This window comes from Chrysemys picta, chromosome 3 (genome assembly GCF_011386835.1).
Source record: "Chrysemys picta bellii isolate R12L10 chromosome 3, ASM1138683v2, whole genome shotgun sequence".
Lineage (NCBI taxonomy): Eukaryota > Metazoa > Chordata > Testudines > Emydidae > Chrysemys > Chrysemys picta.
In genome coordinates this window covers 176004132-176028753 of record NC_088793.1, presented here as the reverse complement: position 1 = coordinate 176028753, position 24622 = coordinate 176004132, and the positions used below count along the sequence as shown (strand labels likewise).

Below are 24622 nucleotides of genomic sequence, written 5' to 3'. Positions count from 1 at the left end.
ACCAGAATTAACTAACTTTTTAAATACTACAAACTTTCACAAACTCTGGATTCAAATAGGAAAGATTTGTATTCTCAAAAGTCCAGAAAGCTGGACACATCACTGGTCTTAGACAAACAAATTACCTCCTTTCCATGCACCACTTGTCATCTAGACAGCAATACCAAGATTTTTAAATTAAAAAAAAATACAAGTGTCTCCAAAAATCTCCATTTTATTTTTCAGATTTAAATTTTGAAAAAGTATTGCATACAAGGGGCTATGCAGACTAGTGGGCCTGTCTATATATGAAAAAATACATGAAAATGCATTTTTAAAAGCATACAACATTATATTCTAAACAATTTAATCATCAGCATCACTAACAGGAACAAAATATAGTATTAAAAATAATGTCAACATTCTTTCACTGTCTGAACAATGTTTCAAAATGTAAAGCATTCCCACTAGACACAAAATACATGGTGGAAAATCACAATTGAGATCCTAATGATTAAGTGTCTTTCTATTAGACCCTCTGTTAATCAGAAATATGAAATTTAACCAAATTTGTGTGATTTGGTGCCTTACATTTATTTGAAAATATTGGAATCTTCTTGTAAGTGTGTAAATAGCAAGGTTATAGGCTTACAATGTTTGATGGGTGTAGGGCCCAATCTTGCAGTCCTAATTGAGGCAAAATTTCCATAGATGTAAGGATTGCATATCAGACCTTTATTTTGTAAATTTCATTTCTGTAAAATCCAAAGATATCTGCAATATGTTTCCCAAGATAAATCTTTCAGCACACAAGATTACCAGAATAGTAGAATAAGTGTTTGACATATGTCACAAGATTTTTTTTTAACTGAATTAAGATTTATATGGTGGTGTTTTTTCTGAGAATTGTATTCCTTTAAGTAAAGCTACCCTAAGTTTTGAAAAGATTCAAAGAATTGTGTATGCAAAATCTAGTTGCCTCTAACCCCATGATACAAGATGGTAATGTAGTGATAGCTCTAGTCAATAGGAAAGAACTTCCTTTTCTACAGTTTGTTGACAGTATCAGGATACACACAATTCTTTCCATCCCAGGATTTCAAGGCATATTACAAACACTAGTTAATTACTGTGAGCTTCACAAAACCCTACTGCGATAGGTAGGGGAAATGTTTTTACCCACTATGGACGTATCACCACTGAGGTGGAATGTGATAGCTGTTAGCACAGAGAAGCTCTACACAAAAGTCAAATATGGTGATGGATAGTGCAGACTGTTGGAACAGGTAGAATTTAAATAGGCAAAATAATTATTGTAGTTGGAATTTGCCCAGACATTGAGTTAACATTTCTAGTCTAACAAAAAGTGCTGTGAGATCTTTAAAAGAATACAGTCAGCTTAAAAATCTCACTGGTGTCTGGATTTTTTTGTACCTGTTACAAGTAATACTTAAACCTAGAGACAAAATTACTTCAGTATTTTTCAGTTTATTTACTTTGTCTTTGACAGCACTTTAGGTATAGTCAGTTTATGTAGTCTTGCACAGCAACAGGAGTGAGGGAGAGAAAACATTAAAAATGGGATTATAATAAAAATTGGCAGGAAAAAGATTTCATACCCAAAGCCATTTTTAATTTTCTTTCAAAATTTGCTGCATTTCAAGTTATTCGTTATTAGAAGGACACCCTAGATGATAGGCCCTCTGTTTTATGTTTCACTGGAAAGATGGCGTCTAGAGGAGCACAGTGCCCTTTAACACCATAGACCATAGATTCAGTACTGATTCAAAGGAAAGAGTTCCACTTCAAGCATCAGCATGACTTTTTGCTGCATCTAGGTGTTGCTTAGAGAGCTTACTGAGCCAAGAGCTTGAGACCCAACAGTTGTAGCACAGGGTGGTGTGGCTACAGACCAACACCACAGGCATGTTCTAAATGCCATACAACTAATAGTCCCAGCAACACATACTTCACTGAGGGCTGGTTTACACACCAAAAAAAAAAAAAAAAAAAACTTAGACCAGCACAGCTGTGTCTCTCTGAGAGACGTAGCTATGTCAACTTAACCCCCCTTGTAGGCAGTGCTAGCTCAGTTCTGTCGACATAATTTACTGCTTTTTGGGGAGGTGGGTTAACTATAGTGACAGGAGAACCCTTCCCATCACTAGTGGAGTGTCTATACTGAAGTGCTACAGTGGCGCAGCTGTAGTGTTTATATGGCTTATCTACACTTGAAACACTACAGCGTAGACGTTACCTATGCTGACGGGAGAGTTTCTTCCATCAGTGTACGTAATCCACCTTCCCTGAGAGGCTGGAGCTAGCTTGGCTTAACTATGTTGTTCAGAGGGGTGGATTTTTCACACCCCTGAGCAAAACAGCTGAGTCAACATAACTTTATTGTGTAGACTAGGCCTAAGCATAGACATATCCTGACAGAGATTGGATTTTGAATGTGACAGTCTTGGTTTTATTATATTTTTCAACACCAAACTGTTAAACTATCAGGTCTGTTCCTGAGTTAACGTACATACCTGGTTTTACTTAGTGTAGTCTTTATCTAAGTTGACTTCATCACTGTTGGCAGCTAATAGAGGATCTTGAAACAGATATTTCACTTAGGGTACGTCCACCCGAATGAAAAGAGTAAGTTAAGTTGACGGGAGAATGTCTCCCATTGACTCAGCGCAGTATAGACACCGCAGTAAGTCGACCTAAGCTACGTCGACTCCATCTATGTGAATAACGTAGCTGGAACTATGTAACTTAGGTCAACTTAACCCCTTAGTGCAGACCTGCCCTTACTATGGTTACTTCTATCATAGAAACACCAGAAAGGAATGAAGAGACCCTCATGGTTCCTGTTTATACAGTATGACTTTTGGGTCCATCTAGAGTTTGTGATGCTGCTTTTATTCAAGTGAATTGATTGCCATCAAGCTTGATTTAACTAACTTGACTGTAAATACTAGCCTAGATGCCCCCTGGAACAAACCTCTGTGGAGCATCTCAAATAAAGCTGTTTGTTAACTCAAGTTGAGGCAATCAATTAAGTAGCGTTAAAACTGGACCACAAACTTTAGGCATACTCTAATTCAGTGATACTCAGACTGAGGCTCGTGAGCTGCAAGTGGCTCTTTAATGAGTCTCTTTCAGCTCTTTGCAGTGCATGATATTAACATTGTTGTTTAATTATTAACCAATCAGGATACTTTTAATACGTTAGCCAATTGTAGTTGATAAAATAATAATGCTTGGTCAGTCATTTTTCTGAGAGAATAAATATATGTGTGTATAAAAATAATAAATGAAACAATGAATTCACACTACTGTGGCTCTTTTGGATAATCACTAATTTGACTCCTGAACCACTGAAGTCTGAGTACCGCTGCTCTAATTCTTAGCGCAATACTGCTGAGCTCAAAGGGTTTCTTTATTGTGTTTACTTCTGGGTTTACTACCTAGTGTAAAGACTGTTTTAAAAGGATGTTGGATAGAAAAAGTGAAAAGCAGGACCCAAATGTACTTTGAAATGCAGTAGGAGGTGCGGACCTTATTTTCCTTTAATGGGGGTGGATTTGTTTTTTAATGGTTATATTTTCTTAATTAACATCAGTTTTTAATAATGGGAAATGGAGAACTTGCAGAGCCCATTAAATTTCTATGAATTAAAAACAACGTTTAATAGCCATCACTGCCAAATAAAAAGTTCTCTCTTCACCACTCATCGTGTGCTGTACATATAGCATGTGACCGGACACGTGGTTTAGTGAAGAAATGCATGCAAGCCCTCCTCCCCCCGCCAAAAAAAAAAAAAAAAAAAAAAGTTAAAGCATATATTGAAATAACATTACAAGTTAAACATATAAGCCTGTAAGGCATCTTAGGTGCAAGGGGAAAAAAATCACTGTGCACATTTATTTAGTCAATTTCTAACTGAAACCTGTGTAATCATATTACTTACATAACTTCCTAATTGACTGCTCTAGACTGGATCTTGTAAAATAGTATGCACAAAAAATTAAAGTTATAGTTCAGGAATCAAAGAAGTGCCCTTATACAATGTCTAAAGAATAGGCTTAATGTATTAAAAATTGTAAGTACCACTTACAGTAGATCACTGTATCTGCTATTTGCATCTTTAAAAATAAATCCCTGTTTTCCTAGTAGGTAGCTGCCCACTTTATATACACTACATTGAGCAACTTTAACTGTAAGTGTTGCTGCTAGCATTGCCTATATGCAACTCCCATTCCTTGTGATGAGAGTTACATGTTAACAAAGGGCAAAATAATCATGTAGTCATGATGCGTTCCAATTTTATTGTCCAGTTATATGGTTTTGCAGTGCTACTTACTTTGACGTAATACTACAACCTGCTAAGCCTTCCCTGTGCAATACTGGGCACCCTCCTCTCTCATTGAAGGCAGTGGGAGTTGACAAGTGCCCAGCACCATACTGGACTGGACCCTGGCTCAAAATCTGAATGCTTGCATGTTTTTGTAGAAGACCTAATACAAGTAAGAGAAGTTACTAACCAACATAACATTTTTACCCTTTGTGCGATTTTAGGCCAAATCCCCAGCTGCAGACAACGAGCATGCAGTGCAAGTAGGTGCATGAGGGGAGCAGTATTTACCTTTGCTCTCCCCAAATCCTGAGGCTTCTGAGTGCAGGGCCAGATGTCCAGTATAAGTCAGAGCAGCCATATATGGGCTGCTAACAGTCCCTCGGGGCCAGTGCTCTGCAATGCGACCATACCATACAATCCAGTCTGCAATATGCTTAGTAGTAGGTTTTCATCTTAACAATGAATCTATCAGATAGTAACCTTGCATTTCTATAATGCCTTCTCATGGGGGTTTCTTAAGTCAAGTACTATCTGTTTTTTACAGATGGTAAAGTAGAGGCACAGAGAAGTTACTTGCCCGAAGTCACAGAACAAGTCAGTGGCCAGGCTAGGAATAGAATCCAGACACCATGCTCCCTCCCTTAAAATAGTGTCTTTGTGCAATAATTGGTGAGTGGATGCTAGATTTTTTTTTCCAAGCAGCTGTTCAATTCAGATTCATAATTACACACACCTTAGAATTGGCCATTTTTCACATGTATACCGTATGGAAACTGGCTGCTTTCATGGGTTTTGTGGGGATGCTGATTGATGTATATTCTGGCATCTCAGAAGCAGGACAATTTGTGATAGTTGTCTGAAGGAAGTCATAGCTTTCCCTGTCTCACAACCAGAAACTTTCCCCTCTCTCTGACCTGAAGTGAGGATGCAGCCTACCTTCCTATTTATGTGTTCCTGACCCAACTTTCATGTGGGAACCAGTGAGGGTGTGTAGATAGGCACCTTTCTCTGCAGCCCCTAACTCATGTTGGGCAGAGAGTAGAAAATAAACTAAATTGTGTACAGTCCTCTACAATTCTCTGAGGACTAGAATGAGCTTTGAGAGGGGACTGCAATCTGCATGATCTTAATACTTCCATACATTTTAAAAGTAGAACAAAATCTTTTATTTAACTAGACAGAAGTATTTACTGCTTAGATTCTCTTTTGTCATGTCCCGAATGAGATAGTTGATACATGGTATGGGGAAGTGAAGGGAAGCCAACTCAAATACAGAGAGCAAATGTAGAAACCAGGGAGAATCCAGCCTGACCAAGAAAATTAATTTGATTAAAAAAGGCAAAGCAGAAAATGATTCAAACCTATGGGAATGAGAGTCCAGGAAACAATCGAGAGCAGTGATACTCAGCCTTGAAGATCAGGAGAGCCCTTATGGAATCAATGAAGTTACAGTTGCTGTGTGTGTTGTGTCATGAGTGTTTTTGTGAGTCTTATGCCATGACACGTCACAATTGGAGGAAGTTGCACTGTGATTGTTTTGTGGCTCCAGTTACCACAGTAGTCCAGGGGGGCAGAGGCCACTTTGTCATCTCTGCAGTTTCTCAGTCCTGGGGCCAGCCAGCAGCTAATTCAACCTAGAAGAGCCTTTGGGCTCCTGTAAATTCCACCTGGCTGCAAGTCAGCTTCAAGGGTCATTCCAGCAGACAAGGGTCAGAACAGTGCAGAAGGGCTCGGACAATATTCTCAACCCCCATTTCACTCCTTACCCTGGAGGCTATGAGGAAGATGAGCACAACATAGCTAGGCTCAGTCTGTACATGCTGCGGATTTCCCCCCTATGTTTGGGGAATCCACGGGAGGCCAAGTAAAACTGGCTTTACAGCTCCTTTGTGCCATCAGAGCAGTGCAAAGGGACTGTAGTCAGGCCGAGCATCTGGCCCAATATCCTTTCCTTCTGTGCCACTGGAATTGTGGCATTCCTTGTCTCTTTTTGTCCCCTTCCACTTAGTTGCTGGGAAAAGTAAGAGTGTGTCTGTCTGTCTAAAATCCAAGGGAGGATTGCAGAGGTCTGTCAAAGATCTCTGGATTGAATTTTGATGGCATGGTCTATAACCTTCTTCAGTATACTAGCACAGATTTAAAAGGAAGCAAGGAAGAATGCTTTTGAAGTTAGGAAGAAAGTGATGGCAGTATTTAAAAAAATAAAGTTATGAAGTGTTGGACAATGATTGAGAATGCAGGAGGGTTTTTAATGTTGAGCTTTACACCAGGTTTGATGTAGTTTACAATTGGACCAGGAGAAGCTATAACTATCCCCCACAATTCCTTAAGTCATAACAGCAGTTGATTGACCCAGTAAGAGCATGGATGGGGCAAAAAAAGAGTTGCTGTAGATTGTGAGGGATATTGATTCACAAGGGGAAATATGAAAGATTCCAAAAGCCATGAGGAACAACATGTACTTGTGACAAGCAGATGAGGACCTACATACTTGAATTCACCTAATGTAGCTAAGATTTTTAATAAAGGGTCACTGATCACTTAGAGTTAGTGAACTGGACACAGAGAAAACTGCCAAGTTAATCAAGCCATTGTGAGGTATTTGACTTGGCTGAAATACAAATGGTTTCTTCTTACCATTAGTGGTACTGCAAGAGGCACTTTCATACAGAAGGTAACATTTGTTATATCATTGCAGAGATTTTTGCTTTGTAAACATGTATAATGACCTGTACAATTCTGATTTCAACCTGATAATGGAAATGCAAAGCATCAACTGAAGCATGATCTTACCCAAGGCCACAAAACACACTACACTATTTTTAAATGTATGTAATACCTTATTGTGTGACGACATCAAGACTTTATACAAAAGAGATGCTGTGCCGTTCTTAATGAATGAAAATGACCAAATCTTTGGTTTAAAAGAGGCAGCAGTTATGACACTGTTGAACAAAATTACCTAATAGAAACAGGGGCCATGAATGGAAAGTGAATCAAGGTCAATAAAGAGTACCTAAGGCACCTCATTTATAGTCAGTCATCTTTGCTACACTCCTAAAGACCTCCAAATAATGCTTACAAAACTGCACACAATAAGGAAGGTGAAACAGCAGAGGACCAAAGTACTTATTCGAGTTAAACTTCTCAGGATCAGAGGATAGGAGGGAAATATGCTTCCCCAAACCTGAAGGATGTTATGGACAGAATCAAAGCTAGGAAAAAGCTGACTTCAGAAGGAAGATGAGTACCGTAAAGAGCAAGCACACTCTTTGCTGCTCATGAAGCACAAGCCAAGACCTGGAGCGAAAAAGCTAGAAAGTGATAGTTTCTGATGCCCAGTTTTCTCCTCCACCTTGAAGACAGGAAAAGAATAGTACATTGTATACTTGCCTCAAAATGGAGATAATTGTTCTGCAGACATAGTAAGGGTTGTCCTGGCAAAAGATGGAGGAATCATAAGAACAATAGGAATTAAAATTTATCTTTTGTCACCAACATAGTGAGGCTCTTCATTTGATGGGATGTTACTGGGTGGTAATTACTCTCTAACTACCACGTCCTAGGCTAGATTAGGGCTTTAATTTAAATACTTTTTTGATTTCTCCCTCTCCCCCCAGGTTCAACTATGGAAAAAAAAAAATCCACTCTAGTACTTGCCCCATTACTGGAGGCAGTGTGAGAATGAGTTGACCATATTGAGCCAATTCTGTCCTTGTAGAAGGAAATGAAATGAAATGAATTTCTAAGCAGTAAATCTCAGTGGGGCCTGCATTTAACTGGGCCTGCTTTTTGATTGCTGAACTGTGTGTAAAATATGCAGTCAGCATCCATACTTCCCCTTTGACTAGCAGTAGGAAGGAACTATGAAATTCCCCTGCCTGCTTTTAAAGTCCATGCTGGTATGTGTAGTCAACCAAACCCTGTCCCCATCTTGGTATGTAGGCTCATTTGGTATTCTTCATTCTTTTCTGCACACTTATCCAACAGCTTAGAAGGTCCATGGGGAGAAAGAAGGCAAAAGGTACAAGTGTATGTTGTAAAATATGCAGGTTTTTTTTTTTTTTTAAGTCTCAAAAGGGGTGCAGAAAAATTGAAGAATACTTTTTCAATAAATCTGGCCCAAACTTCAGGTAACACAAATACTTAAGTTTCTCAGATGCTTTTGTGAGTATCACACTAAGCCTGCAGTAGGCAAAAGGCTGGTTACATTTTAATGCATATTAGTTAACTGTACAACACTTAGTGTTCATGATAAATGCATGTATGATTGTTATACTTTTCGCATTCTTTAGGAAAGCACGTCAAGCTTTAAAGAGAAAAAGGTTGTACCGCCTTTCAGTATTTCGATTACACTGAACTTGTGCTCAAACAATATTTTCCTTGTTTCTCGGTTTTTACTGTATGTTTTCTGCCCTCAGATATGGCCCATTTCCTGTTCTCTCGGAGCTACCTTTGGCTATGTGGCTGGCCTCATTATTGCACCTCTGTGGATATACTGGAATCGGAAGCAGCTTACATACAAGAGCAGATAACTGGGGCAGAGAGAGAAGGTATTTCTTTGTGCAGATTCCACACAGACTGGGCAGAAATTTTTATGTGATCACAGCAAGAGACTATTGAAATATTTTCAACGTGTTTTTGGGCCAAGCATCTCCACTTGGCATTATTTATATGCTGTTGTTGCCGGCTCTACCCTTTTTAACCCCTGAGAGATTGATTGTATCTTCCAGTCCAAATAAAGTATTTGTAAAAGATGGTGGCTGCTTCTTACGAGAGTTTTGTTGATTTGCTTGGTTTTGTTCCTCTGAATTTCACTGATTTCAGAGGTTAGATTCCTAAGTTTAGCTTACAAACTTCTATGATCTATAACAAGTTCTGTGTACTTATGAACTGTATCATTTACGTTTGATAGAAATTCACAGTAGGCCTGGCCATTGTCAAATGTATCTCACGTGATCAAACAGCAGTTTATGCATCTTGATCCTATTCTTTTTTTCACTGTGTGTTTCTTTGGAGTTAAAATGGCTATTATAGCTTCGTCAAAAACAGTCTTCAGTCCTTTCTGTGTTAAAGCTGAACACTCCACATAGCAGCAGGCTCCTATCTGTCAAAAAAAAAAAAAAAAAAAATTTAATAGCTACATAGGTATATATTCAGATCTATTCGTTAGCTCTTGAGGTTTTTTTGTTTTTATAGAAACACCCCAAAGTCTTGTTTAACCTAGAAAAATCATCCCAATATGTTCCATGTCCTGTAAAGCAAATTATTCCTTTTCTTTGTCTTTTGATGATAGTTTTGGAATTAATTTCTTTAGATTCTGCTTCTGAAGAAAGCATGTTACAAGCAGCTTGTTTTGGGTTGACTGTACAGTCCTAAACCCTTCAGCTAAAGAACAGGAAGAAAAAAAAATTGTTGCCAACTTGTAGATTCGTTTCTGAAAATGGGCTATAAATAAAAATGCCTAGCATCTTCCTGACATTTTAAAAAAAGTTTGTTTTGTAATGATTAACAGCCTACAGGTACATCCCCCATTTGAATTAATTATCAGACTCAATCATTATTGACTTCTGTATTGAAAAGATTTACACTGTTATTAAAAGGGAAACATCTAAGTGAGGCTGGTTATCTAGACTGGTGAAATAAGTATGAAAATAGCACATAAGGAGAAAAGAATGCAATCAAGAATAAGTTGGGTAGGAGCAGGTTTATTTCCCCCTGAGTGTCTGATTTACCTCTTTTGCTAACTTCTGTCCCTGCTCCATAGATATAGGCTTCTCCTTCAGATCATTCAATCTTGCTAAAGTTTTTGGATCATCACGAAGATCAATCTAGTCGGAAAGATGGTAATAATATTGCATGATGATTACACACATGTCAAATAGAAATCATTGAGCCATAACACGTCCTCAGTTCTAGGGCCTGATCCAAAAACCACATGAAGATGTAGATCAGGTCCCCAATATCTGCGTATCCAAAGGAAGGGTAGGTGGGTTATTTATTCTCAGCTCTTTTTCCTTAACTTCAGTGTGACACTCCAGAATCACCAATGAACACAGGAGGGGCAGGATTAATCCAGTACACACTGGGGAAAACTTGAGCTGCTTCTGCTTAGACCACAATCCATGGGACTAGAACCTGGGACTGTGGACCCTAGGTCATCTGACAGTCTACTGAGAGACCATGCAGTGCCATATCCAAGGGGCACTATGGCGATTAGGCACCTCAGGAAGTACTGCCCACAGGGTCCAGAGTGACAGCACACTGTGGCCTTCTGATTGGTTCTTGCTCACTATTTAACCCTGGAGGGTGCCCCAAGAAGTTGTCTAGATAATCATGCAGACTTCTGGCATGCTGTGACTCCAGACCTCACCTTGTTTTCTGATCTCTGGCCTCCAACCCCAGCCTGACTCTGAGCCTGACTCCTGCCTGTTGATACCAGGTCTAGTGACTACGCTGATCCTTGTTCTCTAACTACTGCCTCATGGCCATCCTTGATATGTGGACACCAGCACAGCCATGACCGCTAAGCCAGACTGCCTATGCCCTGGTTCCCTATAAATCCAATGTCCGTTGAAATCAAGAGAAAAGTCTCTCCATTTGTTTCAATGGGTACTGGATAGGACTATTAGTTGTGGCACAGGCTTATGCTACTAATGTGGGGCCCAATCCTGCAGTGCATTCTGGGACTAGTAATCCTATTGATTTCAGTGAATTACCTGGAAGAGTAATGCTTGTAAACCCAGATCCCTGCTCAATAGCCTCAACTGCTTGTGTAACATGATGCATTTTGTTTTAATAGAATGAAGGTAACGCTGGAGCTGTGACACACTTTTTGGCCAAAACTTTTCACTGAAAAATGCAGATGTAGGTTGATGGAAACATTTTGCAAATTCATGGGGAATTCACCATATTGATTTAATGGGGGGGGGGGGGGGGGACCTAAAAATATTCCCATAAATTTGAAACATTTTGTTTTGACATTTTCTAAATGAGGTGTATACAATCTAAACAAATTTGTTTTGAAATTTACTTGATTTATTTTTTTAAAGATTTTAAAATCTCAAACTAAACATTTTGTATGACCTTGAAACAATTTTCTTTGACTCTTCAGTTCACCAAAAATTTAGAAAAAAATTCATTTTAGGTCTACCCAAAATGTAGTTTTAATTTTTTCAGTATGGCCAACAAACTGAAGAATCAGTTATTCACTCAGGAATACTTAGGAAAACAGGGTCACTTGTATTCTACTATTGGATATGAGCAAGATCATGTCTACACTACAGCAGCATAGTATAGATGCTTCCTACATCATTGACGTAATTAATCCACCTCTCTGAAAGGCAGTACCTAGGTCAGTGGGAGAATCTTTCCATTGAACTTACCTGCATCTACATTGGGGGTTAGGTTGCCTAATAAGAGGGAAGGTCTGAAAGAAAATAGCATAATGCCACTACATAAATCTACAACCACACCTTGAATACTGGGTGGAGTTCTGGTCACCCCATCTCAAAAATGATATACAGTACTAGAATTTGAAAAAGGACAGAAGGACAACAAAACTGATTCAGGGTATGAAACATCTTCCATAAGACTGTTCAGCTTCGAAAAGAGACAACTAAGGGGGATATGATAGAGGTCTATAAAATCATGAATGGTGTGGATAAAAAAGGTGAATAGAAAAGTGTTATTTATTCCTTCACATAATACGAAAACCAGGGGTCACCCTATAAAATTAACAAAACTACTACTTCACACAATGCACAGTCAACCTGTGGAACTCATTACCAGGGGATGTTGTGAAGGTCAAAAGTAATACTGGGTTCAAAAAAGAATTACCATATATACTGGATCATAAGCCATTTCGTTTATAAGCTGACCCCCCCCCAGGGTGGGTAAGTAAAAATGGAAAATGTTTATAACCCGTTCATAAGCCGACCCTATAATTCAGGGATCAGCAAACTTTGGCTCCCAGACCATCAGGATAAGCCGCTGGTGGGCCGAGATGGTTTGTTTACATCGAGTGTCCGCAGGCACGGAGGTAAAGCTAAGTAAACAAAGTGTCCTGGCGCTCCAGCCTCTTACCCTGACAGGCCGGGACAGCAACTGGTGGGGAAATTTGGGGGGTGGGAGAGGAGAAGCTGGGAGTCGGAGTAACCCCTATGACCACCCCCCACATGACCCCACCCCTAGCCCGGGACCCCCACACTCTCCCCTTCCCACCTTATCTGGGGAGGGCCAGGAGAGGATGTCTGTAACCTGGCTGGAGCTGCTCCAGCAGGCTGGGCAGCGCAGTCGGAGCATGTTCCAGCGGGCCAGACGGGGTGGTGCAGCCGCAGCATGTTCCAGCGGGCTGGGCCGGGCGGCACGGCCGCAGCGTGCTCAGGCGCCCAAGCGGCACGGCCGCAGCCTGCTCTGGGGGGCGGGGCTGAGCGGCACGGTTGCAGCCTGCCAGCCCCAGAGCGGCAGCTGCTTTGGAGGCTGGGGGGAGAGCAGCGTGGCCAGAAGCGGAGAGACTCTGGCCCCACCTCTTCCCTTCTGTCTCTCCTGGCTGTGCTGCCTCTCCTTGCTCCTTCTGTTGGGGGGAGGGGCTGTGTCCCACCTCTCCCTCGCTACACCCGTTCATAAGCCAACCCCCGTCTCTGGTGCTTCCCTTTTTTACTAAAAAAATTCAGCTTATGAACGAGCATATACGATAGATAAGTTCATGGAGGGATAGGTCCATCAATGGCTATTAGCCAAGACCGTCAGGGACGCAACCCGATGCTCTGGGTATCCCCAAACTTCTGACTGCCAGAAGCTGGAACTGGATAATGGGATGAATCACTCAATACTTGCCCTGTGCTGTTCATTCCTTCTGGAGCATCTGATACCAGCCACTGTCAAAAGACAGGATACTGGGCTAGGACCACCATTGGCCAAACTGGGTCAGACCATTCTCATGTACTTATGTCTTAATTACAGTGCTCAGGGCATGAAATATTTCACAGCCCTGAGTAACGTAGCTAGGTCTACTTAAGTTATAGGTGTAGGCTAGGTCTAACTCTTCCAGTTGAAGTCAGAGAAGGAGTTATTTGGATCCTGCTGCAGGGGCCTTGGGCCCAAAGAAAGCACACACGTTAGATGATCTGGATTATTTAAATAAAACAAGCAAAATAAAACCAGACATACCTGGGTTCCTACTAATAAAAAGGGTACATTAGGTGCATATTCCTTTAGCTCTGGTACCCATTCCTCCTTCACATTTTGAAATGAGGCTGGATTTACCACTGAGAAGCAGATAAGGAAGACATCTGTCATAGGATAAGATAACGGTCTCAGACGATCGTAGTCTTCCTGAGGAAGAAAAATGTTGTTATCGGCAATCCTGAACTGAAGCTCATATTTTGTTCATTGTAACAGTTACATTCAGGGACCGTGCTCAAATATCTCAAAACTCATTTAAACAGGCTCAGTTTACTTGGCTGTTTTAGTGGTACCCCCAGTCAATTAACGTGGTTTTAGATTAAAATCCACACACAGGACGTAAACATATACATGAAAGCACGTGAAAACCCTGGCAATGTTGCTACCAGTAGTTACACTGTTACCTATGCAATATGATAATTATGGAAAGCTAAACTTCTTTAAAGCAACGTTCTTTGCCTATCTGCAACCTAAGAACTAGCTTTTGCCCTGGCATGCTGAGGGGAAATAAGCAGACACATGCTGATTCCACAACCATTCTGCCTATACAAAACAAAATGGGTGAGGCAAATCAGAGAAATCCATAGTGCTGCTTCTGACTATCCACCTAACCAAGAAACCACTCCCTCTTGGATCTCAGGTGTGAATGGTACCTGAGCCCTCTCCTAGCATTTTAAAGTGGCAGCAGGAAATTGTGTCCTATTACTGATGATCTTGTCCTGGGGGACAGAGTGGGATCAGAGCTCCTTTATCCACACTCTCCTTTAGCCCAGTGCACCCACCAAACACCAGGGAAGATTTGGCATTGAAGAGTACTGACATTTTCTAAAGGAAAAGACCACCCAAAAGCACTGATGCTCCTTCGAAGGAATTCTCAGGGTGGATGGACAAATCACTGAGGTGTTAGTTTTTTGGAGCCACAGCATCAAAGCCACTTGGCCATATTGGGAAGGTGCACAGGCACACTAGGCTTGTTCTGCTGGATGGCATTGAAGAGAGCAGGCTATGCTGGTGCCATTCCTATTTTAGAGAGTTTAATGTATATCACTAGCCTCAGAGCCTTTGCACCGAGGACTGGCATTATGCCCACATTGCACAGGGAAGGATTTTGGTCCCCTCCCCTCTACAGTGAGCACCAAGGCAGGGCTAACCAGTCTGCTGCAAGCTTCTTGATACAAATTCCCATCTGAATTACATCCCACAAATATTAGATCGGTTTATTCATTAAATAAAAACAGCCTGATGTAATTCAACACTATCTACACTTTGGGAAATTCAGCTATAGTTTTTTCCCTGGCAACCGTAACTGCCAGATTGTACATATTTACGTGTAAATGCAAAACTTAATTAGCAAATAGTTACAATTGAAAGCGTGTCAATGGAATCCCAGAGAATGTGAGAATTTCCACAGAATAGTTCTACCAACCCTGTCTCCCTCAGAAGTCTGGAAATGAACAGCTAAAGGCAGGGGCGGGCAAACTACGGCCTGCGGGATTGCCACCCCTGTGGCACTGCAGGACTAAGGCAGGCTCCCTGCCTGCCCTGGCCCAGCGCTGCTCCTGGAAGCGGCCGCCACCATGTCCCTGCAGCCCATGGGGAAGGGGAGACAGAGGGCTGTGTTCGCTGCCCCCTCCCCCGCAGGTACCTCCACCAAAGCTCCCATTGGCTGGGAACGGAAGCTGCTCAAGGCAATGAGAGCTGCTCAAGGTAAGCTGTGCCGGGCCGGAGCCCACACCCCGAACCTCTCCTATGCCCCTGGTTGGTGGGCCAATGCATTTTCAAGTCAGGGACTTTTTGTGAGCATGCCAATCTCTCCCACTGCAGTACACAACTGCAGTAAATGAATGTGCAATAGAAAACATGCACATGTGTACAAAAATAGATGCAGCTCTCAGGCCACAGTCTATGAAAAATCAAGCCCCAAATATTTGAAATTACTAGGAACAGAGAATAAAAAGGCACTGTTACCATGAATTATGTAAAACCTCCTTCAGTTTCTGATAGAGCCCACTTTAAACAGAATGCCCTGATACACTTTCCACCCTCCCCTCCTTATACATGAAAGGTGTATAAGGGATATTTCTCTCCCCTCTTGATGTTTGATTATAAGGGCAGAAGAGAAACTAACTCCCACTATTTCCATGCATGTAAACTGACTGTGCCCAAAATGTTGCCAAATGTAGGGATTAAACAAAATGAAAATATAGATAATATTCTTCCTAATACACTTCTTTCAGTTCTAGTAATTTACTTGTAACTTTAGTAGATACAAAATTTTGAGGGAGAGATGTAACTGAAGTTAATGTCCCTTTTTTACAATCTCCCATTTCCTTATAAGCATACATTTTACCTCTCTACCTCTACTACTATATGCAGTCAGAGCCTATTCAGGGAAGCAACCACATTTACTGGGTGGAGATCAAAATCCTAAAAAGAAACTTCACAACTACAAATTAGACTGGTCCCTGGAGTGTAGGATCTTCAAGCTAGTACATAAGAAAATCAGACTACTGAAAACCTGTAAAAAATTGTTTTTTTTAAATTACAAATCAGTCACCTTCTTCTGTCAGCAAGAAGTCACTTTACTCCGGCTCAACCTAACATTAACACATGAGAATGTATCTTAAACAAAGGGCAATAAAATATTTCATTAGCTGTTAGCATGATAAACACACACCATCACTCAAAAAAAATTAAATTAGTTCAATGACCTTAAAGTGCCTCTCAATCAGTCTAAATTCTAGAGATCTACTTCCAAACAATGAACACTAATTATTTTCCAGTTGCAAAGTTGTCTTACATTTGCATACTTTGTTGGAAAACTTGCAGTGTGCATGAAAGTTTAGACTAACTTTTTTTTGTCTTAGACACTATTCCTTTTACAGTTAGATACATCTTGGTACCTTGCATTCCTTCTGAAAAGCTGGCTAGCAGTTGTTTTAGAAATGAGCACTACTACTGTTCCTTTGGTACCTATGCAGACAAACTTCTCCTTTCTGCTCTCTGCATCCATTTATATAACTTTATACTCTGCTTCTTCTACAACAGTGAGGCCTACGTGTCTCAGTCCATCCTGTATAATTAAGGTGTTAAACTAAAGACAAATACCATTTGTTTGGATATTTTATGCATCACAATCAAATTGCCTGCTAAAGTACATAGTATCAGCTCCATTGACTTCAATGAAGTTCTGCCCACTTACATCAGCAGGGAATTTGAGTCTATATATACACACACACCATATTCCACTTGAAACAGTCATAATGTTGTCATGTCTCTCATATTAGAGCCTTGTCTATGCTATGGAAATTCTTCAAAAATATCCCACTGTTGCTAACACTGGTTCAGCTCCACCAGTATTAGCAACATGGGTAGCCCAAATGGAAACAGATGGCCAGCTGCTTCCACCAGTTTCAACACTTTGTCAATTAGACCAGCTCTAAGCAAGGTAAGATGACATGGTGCTTAAAATGTTGTCAGCAGCCAGGTTCCCATCTACACTATGATCCCCAACATTGCTAGCACCGACTGAGCTAAACCCATGTCAGCAACGGTGGGAAATCTGGGGGAGAAAATTCCTGTATTCGGGCCTAAATAATGGCTGAATTCCATGGGATCAGCTAGAAATACTGTCACTCTAAACACTGACCATTTGAGAATCATGGAAAAAATCAGTGTGCCACAGTATATTTTTATTACTTGAATTCATCAGTGTACAGGAGAGAAATTAACTTTATTCCAAAATTAAGTGCAATGGCAAAATCTAACTATACTAGTCAGAAGTCAACATAAATTCCAGTTAGAGTGCATGCACTCACACTCTCTCAATTAAAACTTTCATTCTAATTTGGGGGAGGCAGTGGGTAGATTTAGGCATTAAAAACATTTGAAGAATTTGACTGGAATATTTTAAGAAACAAAGATACGAGGAGAAAGAAGGTGACCAAGGACCAACATGGTGCAGTACAATTGCCTAACATTCAAAGTGGAGAGAGTTGTATTATGAGCTTTAAAAAAAAAAAAAAAATCTATTTGTCATCTGCCAAAGCAGCCAAATACAAATGGAGAAACAGGATAAGAAAATAAGAATAATAATTATTTTAAACTAAGCCAATACCATTGCATCGTATTTGTTTAATGTCTGCAAAGTGCTTTGAACGCCTCCAGTGGAAGACACTAGATTAGTACAAAGTATTTTATGTTGTTAATTGCAGGAAGACACTGACCATCACTTGCTGGGTGTCACTCTGGTAACCAAAGAAAGTGGCTGCCAATAGGAAGTGAAAGGAATAAAAAGACAAGGATATAAGGAACTGTTGCTAATAGTCTGTCTCAGCAACTCAACTATAGACATGTTTATTGATGCTGACAGATTTGTGTATGCATAGTTCTTTATTCAAAATACCCCTGCAGTTGTTTTTAAATGCATTCCAGGAAAGAGGAGGTTATTTACCTGTAACTGGAGGTTCTTTGAGATGTGCGGTCCCTATCTGTATTCCACTGTGGAATTACGCATGCACACCCTGTGCCTGGAGTTGGAGAATTTGAAAGTAGTGTCTATATACACCTCTACCCCGATATAACGCTGTCCTCGGGAGCCAAAAAACCATACCATGTTATAGGTGAAACTGCGCTACATCAAACTTGCTTTGAGCTGCTGAGTGCGCAGCCCCGCCCCCGGAGCACTGCTTTACCACGTTATAGCCGAATTCGTGTTATATCGGGTCGCCTTATATCGGGGTAGAGGTGTATATGGAGATATACTTATCATAGAACTGGAAGGGACCCCGAAAGGTCATCGAATCCAGCCCCCTACCTTCACTAGCAGGACCAAGTACTGATTTTGCCCCAGATCCCTAAGTGGCCCCCTCAAGGACTGAACTCACAACCCTGGGTTTAGCAGGCCAATGCTCAAACCACTGAGCTATCCCTTCCCCCGTTGGTCCACGTATGCGCCCTGGCTCGCCTCATGCCTACGACCAAGGTGATAAAGGGTGGGGCGGACCAACCACCTCTGCAATTCCTTCTCCACTGCCAATCAGAGAATATCCAAAGCAGAAGGGAAGACAGGCAGGTAGTAGAATCAGGCAAAGACCACATATCTTGAAGAAACTGCAGTTATAGATAAGTAACTTCTTCTTTGAGTGATGGTCTCTACTGTATTCTACTGTGGGTGATTGACAAACAGTACCTAAGTAGGAGGAGGGTGCAAGGATGAGGACAGTAGGGTTGAGCGGAGAACTACCCTCCCAAAGGAGGCATCAGCAGCTGAGTCTTATACCAGAATCAATTGGTTAGTGGGTGTGTGAAGATGGAGTAGCCCAGAGGAGGTGGATGGAATGCACTGACTGTCACTAAGTGGACTCGCAAAGGGCCAGAGGGATAGACCCGATGTCTTCCAGGATAGCTGTACTTTCTGGTAGAACTCCTCTTTGTTGTGCCCAGGATGAGAAGCGTTTTCCTTTAGCTAGGTAACTTTTTCTAGTTGAGTCCTTTCTGCTCTTAGAGGGGCTGTCTCATACAGCTGAGGAGCATGCACGTTCTAGGGATGCCGCCCATCCAAATACCACACCCCGAGGTAGAGCGGTCATGGATTTGGGGTGTTTGATGCTGCTGTTGCACGGGACCAAGAGCTCAGGAAATATTGGGAGGGTAATCAATTGGGAGGGTAATCAATGGCCAAGGTGACACGCACAGGAGGTTGGGGAACCAGAACTGTCTGGGCCACAAAGGGAAGATCAGGATGATTGTAGCCCTGTCCTGCCATATTTTGCATAGAACTTGTGGTAGTAGCAGCAGTGGAGGGAAGTTGAACTGGTCTGGCCGGGAAAGAAGGAGAGCGTTGCCCTGGGAGCAGTAATATAAGGCTCCTCTGGAGCAATATGTTGTGCACTTCTTGTTGGCCTAGGAAGCGAAGAGCTCTCTGGTTGGGGTTCCCCACTGTGTGAAAATGTCATGCAGCATCGTGTTGTGAGCTTCCCACTTGTGGTCAGTCGTGAAGTGTCTGCAGAAGTATTCGAGCACATTCTGCGTCCCTGGAAGGTAGGCTGCAGATAGGGTGATCTGACTGCTGACAGTCTCTGGAACTGGTGTGACTGCCTCTGCACACAGGGAGGCAGACCTCACTCCCCCTTGCTTCTTGGTGTAGAAGACAGTTGTAGTTGTCTGACTGTATCAGGACATGGTGAGAGCAGATGAATGGAAGAAAAGATTCACATACCTTTCTTACGGCACATAATTCCAGTATATTGATATGCATTCTAGACTCTCGAGATGACCACGTTCCTTGTGCCGTGCAGTTGCCCATATAAGCGCTCAACCTAGCAGGGACGTATCCTATTAAAATTATGAACTATTTGCAACTGGATTAATATGGTTTTGCAGAATGACATGAGACCTGAGGATGCTAAAGATTCTGACCCAACCCATGCGGGGTGAGAAGGAACTGAAGACATGGTCGGTCCACCCCACCCTTTATCACTTCAGTCAGAGACATGAGGTGATCCAGGGCACATGCGCAGACCAATGGACACGACTTTCAAATTCTTTGACTCCGGGTGCATGTGTAAGCCCACAGTGGAATACAATAGGGACCATTACTTGAAGTAGTTCATTTTCTCTGCTGCTGTATGGGGTAGCTCTTCTTTTGGTCTGGTCTCCTTTTCTTTATGGTAGCTGGCAATTACTCTACCTGCACATCTGACATTGTGTGCCCCCCTGTGGTGGAGCACTGAAGCAGAGTGTCGCTGCATTCACATTTTGGATGAATTTGTTTTAACTCATCCAAAACTTGATTATTTCTCCAGTCTACAGCTTGCCCTTCCCTTTATTATCCAAAAGCTTTTAATGTGAGGGATTGGCTTGCAATTCTGCAGCAGAGTAGTATATTTCAAGTGTCAGCTCAGACTAATCATAGACTGCAGTGCTTGATTTCAGGGGAGTTCTGTTAACACTGTGTAAAGTTGATTTTAAATTGAGATTTTGCCTGACTCGACAGATGTGAGATGGGACGGGTGCTCTGTGGGTTAAAACAAGAGGACAGAGTCAGGAAATGCAAGTTCTGTTCCACCTCTGTCACCAACTCGCTGTGCAACTTGGAGCAAGTTACTATCCACTCTGTATTTCAATTTGTCCACCTGTAAAATTAGGATGCCTCAGGGAGGGTTGTAAGGCTTAATGCATCAGGGTTTGTGAAATGCTCGGAGGTCCTTTGAAAAAAGGAGCAATAGAAGTACACATTTTCTTTAACATCAGGTTATACTTAATGGAAGTTTTTTTATTAGACAAATTAAAACCTCTAACAGCCCTGGACCTCTGGACAGCCCTCTAAGACTGCAGTAAATTGTGTTTCCTAGTACCTGCTACATGGCTGGACTGAGAATCTGGGGCCTGAGGCACACCAAGACATTGGGCCCCTATGGCTCCCCCTGTGCCATGGCCCCAGCCCTCAACTTGGAGTGGTGGTGGCAATGGGCCCCACTCTCCTTCTAAAGAGGCAAGGGAACAATGCCCACTTCTCCTCAGGTGTGCCATCAGAGGTCCCCCTCCCTTTGTGACCAGAAGAGGTGTTAGCAGCAGTCCCCGGAAGCCCCATCCCCCAGTACTTTTCCCCAACAACCAGGGTTTATCTGCTTAGCAGGTGAGTCTGGCCTGCTGCACTCATCTCCTTATGTCCCATGCAGATTGCTCTGCTTTAGCAGTCTTGCACTTAACACCTCCACTGAGATGCATGGAATAGTTCACACCTCTCAGAGCTACTGTCTCAGGCTGTCTGCAGATTCAGAATTCGAAGTACCTTAGTTCGAACTTACCGCGGGTCCAGACGCGGCAGGCAGGCTCCCCCGTCGATGCCGCGTACTCCTCTCGCCGAGCTGGAGTACCGGCGTAGATGGCGAGCACTTCCGGGATCGATCCCAGAAGATCAATTGCTTACCGCCGGACCCGGAGGTAAGCGTAGACCTACCCTCAGATGTCACTGAGCTGATTATATTTAGGTCACTTTTTCAAGCTTTTCTTCACAACGATGAGGGATAGAAACTTTACTTTAAATGAAAGCTGACATTCTGATGTAATCACATGACTCCAGAAACTAGGACCTTAGGCACAGGCCTAATAGCGATTATGGCTTAATCCAATCTACTGCATCTCTTTTGGCACTGAAAATAAAAAGCTAATACCTTCCTGTGACAGGATGTACCAGGCCCTTTGAGTACCCCTGCTGGAGGTCTTGCAGTCCTACCATACCCCACCCCAGAAAAGGAGCAGTAAAGGTGGGTCCTCCAGGCCTGCCTAGACAGGTCACAGGGAAGCAGCCAATCAGAGCACAGCAGGCTCAGTTAAAAGGCGCTGCTGGGCCTGAACAGGAAGAACTTCAGCCCTGAGGTAAAGGCAAGGAGAAAGGGGCTACATGGGAAGCGGCCCAGGGAATAGCAGCCATAATTATTAAAGAAAGCAGCATGTGGCTGCTATTTATAGGGTCCCTGGGTTAGGACCCAGAGTAGTGGGTGGAGCTAGATCCTCTCCCTTCCCTCCCCCCCACTGGCCACTGGGGGAGTGGCCTAAGCCCCAAGAAGGGGATTAGGCTTATTTAGAGGCCCAAGTGAAGGGCAGGACTTAAAGAGTCTCCAGAGAGGAAGCCCCGGGGGGAGTGTGCTATACAAAGGCAAACATGGACTTTAAGCAAGCCCAGAAGGGGCTGAGAACTGAGCCCAGAGACAGGGCTGCAGACATTACCAAGGGCACAGGGAAAGGCCCTGTTGATCCTTTTACCCCAGAAGGGGTTCCTGCATGTGTTTGGGATATGTATGACTTAGCTGGAAGGCTGCGCCACGGATGATCCATATGACGAGGGCAGCTGCCAACAGGGGGCGCCATGAGCAGAGAGAGAGACAGCAGGTTTGCATTCACCTGACAGGAGGTGCTCAGGAGAGGTGAGTGCGCACCCTTACACTTCCCCTATACAGTCAGGCCTGAAGTTACATGGGTATTTTTGCACAGTTTCAGTTACGCATGGTCAATTAATTATAACCCTTTATTTTTGTACATGGTAGGGATTCACTTTTACACGGTGCAGCGCCGTCACCAAGATGCACAAATCAGTGGCATAGCCAGGACCCAACACTTGGGCGGGCCCCGACTTCAGGTGGGTGGGTGAGCAACGATGGGGGTGGGGGAGGGGAGGGAAGGCAGGAAGGATGGGGCAGGAGGGATGGGGTGCGTCCCCTCACCCCCTCCAGCCGGCCTTGCCGGGGGCCACAGAAACTCCGGCAAGTGGCCTCCCAGCCCCAGGCACGGGGGCTTGCCACACCCAGCGCTCCTGCCAGGAAGTGGGACTGGGGCAGGGGGACTTGCCCCACTCTGCCTGCCCAGCGCTCCTGCTGGGGAGTGGGCCAGCCTCCGCGCCCCAACCCCACTCCCTGGCAGGAACGCCAGGCAGAGTGGGGCAAGTCCCCGACCCCACTTTCTGGCAGAAGCATTGGGGGGTGGGCGGAGTGGTGCAAGCCTCCGCGCTCCAACCCCTTGCCAGAGTGTCCATGGCCCCTCGCAAGGCTGGCTGGAGGAGGCCCTGATCCTTCCTGCTTCCCCTCCCCCATCATTGCCCATCCACCTGAAGTCAGGGCCCACCCCACTGCTCCACACTCCCCGGACCTCCCAGATGAACACGCAGAGTTCTGACTTCAACAATATGATGATAATGCTGATACTGTATCAAGTTCATCCTCAACATCAGTAAAGATTAGTACCTGTACTGTAGTAAATTTAAATTTCATTAAAAAAATTTAATAAAACCTGTAGTACTGTATTGTGTAAATTAGGGAAGTCATTTTGTGAGCCTAGAACCTAAAACCTTATTTCCCATAGACTCGTGGTATCTTTTTACATGATTTCTATTTGCATGGTGGTTTTTAAAGAACATAACCACAGTGTAAATCGAGGCCTGACTGTATTGCAGTCTAGGGGAGGAATCTAATATCTCCTATCATATATTATATAACATTAATGCAGGGTCTACTTTGACTACTTCTTATACCACGGGAATATGTAAAATGTGGAATAGAAGTTTTCTAAGAGCGTAAAACTTGCATCACTGTGGAAAAAAATTTCAACTTGACAACTCTGGTTTTGTGATCTGTTAGTAATCATCTGTTGCTTTCATGGCTTATAACAGCTATCATAAGAGGAGGCTCAATCAGAACCATCTGTTTTTAGAAGGCAAACCAAAAATAGATATCAGGCAAAGCTGCTGGAGGAATCCAACCTTCATCCAGTGAAGGGTAACTGTTACTGCTGCTCAAAGGGTATCAGTGAAGCACGCACACTTGCAAGAGCTGGCTTCTGAAGAGAAGTCCCTGCTACAAATCTAAATTATAATCCATTTCTCTAGTAGTACCTGGTAATGACAGTCTATAAATCCTCACTTGGTCTGAGTCACTTTGCTTTACTTTTATCATTTCAGAGTTCGTTTCAAAGCTATCCTTGAAGAGTTAAGGAAAGATTACACCACCGATAGTTTTCTTCCTGGATAAGAGTATTTCCATTTAAAAAGGGCTGGTGTGATATTTTTAGATCTGTTCAACAATAAGCAAGTGGACTGTACTATCTCTAGTGTCTGTTGTGCACACCTGACAGCTAAATTGGACTGAGAGTTACACCAGGATAGTTCCACTGGCTTCAAACCTAGTTACCCAGAATTAAGGGCTAAATTGCAGTTTTGCTACAAACTCTGAACAAGGATCAGTGTGAACAAGACTGTGTTTCAGCCAGTCACAATCTGGTTTCTAGTTCCCCACTTGTTCTGGAGAGGAGGGGGAAGTAGTCTGTGATAGCTCTATACCTAGCACAAATTACTTGACCAGGTGCATAGGCTCATCTGATCTTGTTCAGCCTTGGCTCTACCTACTCCCGCACCCACCTGTGTGGAATGGGGAGACGCTGCCACAGGAGGCACTGCCAGAGGGAGAGCAGCCAAATATTGAACTAACTAGGCAGGTCCCAATCTGGCCCTAAATAAAAGCAGAATTTGCCCTGACGATAGCCTGTGTTATTCCTATTATAGCCGTGTTCAGAGGCACCAATTTGGCACATGGCCCCATGGTGCTGGCTGCT

At 42.8% G+C, this 24622-nt stretch overlaps 2 protein-coding genes across 4 annotated transcripts in view; one reads left to right on the top strand and one right to left on the bottom strand.

Moving 5' to 3' along the window:
* Positions 1-9089, top strand: part of PIGF (phosphatidylinositol glycan anchor biosynthesis class F) — a 43770-nt gene extending 34681 nt beyond the window's left edge. For both annotated transcript variants that reach the window (XM_005296122.5, XM_042855168.2), the window contains exon 6: positions 8752-9089. In XM_005296122.5, the coding sequence (XP_005296179.1) occupies positions 8752-8865 (114 nt within the window). In that variant the 3' untranslated portion in view covers positions 8866-9089. The remainder of the gene's footprint in view (positions 1-8751) is intronic.
* Positions 5473-24622, bottom strand: part of RHOQ (ras homolog family member Q) — a 36687-nt gene continuing 17537 nt past the window's right edge. The window contains exons 3-5 of one of the 2 annotated variants that reach the window (XM_005296123.5): positions 13502-13666; positions 10066-10161; positions 5473-9437 (exon numbers count right to left, since the gene is read on the bottom strand). In XM_005296123.5, the coding sequence (XP_005296180.1) occupies positions 9282-9437; positions 10066-10161; positions 13502-13666 (417 nt within the window). In that variant the 3' untranslated portion in view covers positions 5473-9281. The remainder of the gene's footprint in view (positions 9438-10065; positions 10162-13501; positions 13667-24622) is intronic. The other variant, XM_005296124.5, reaches the window with a different exon arrangement.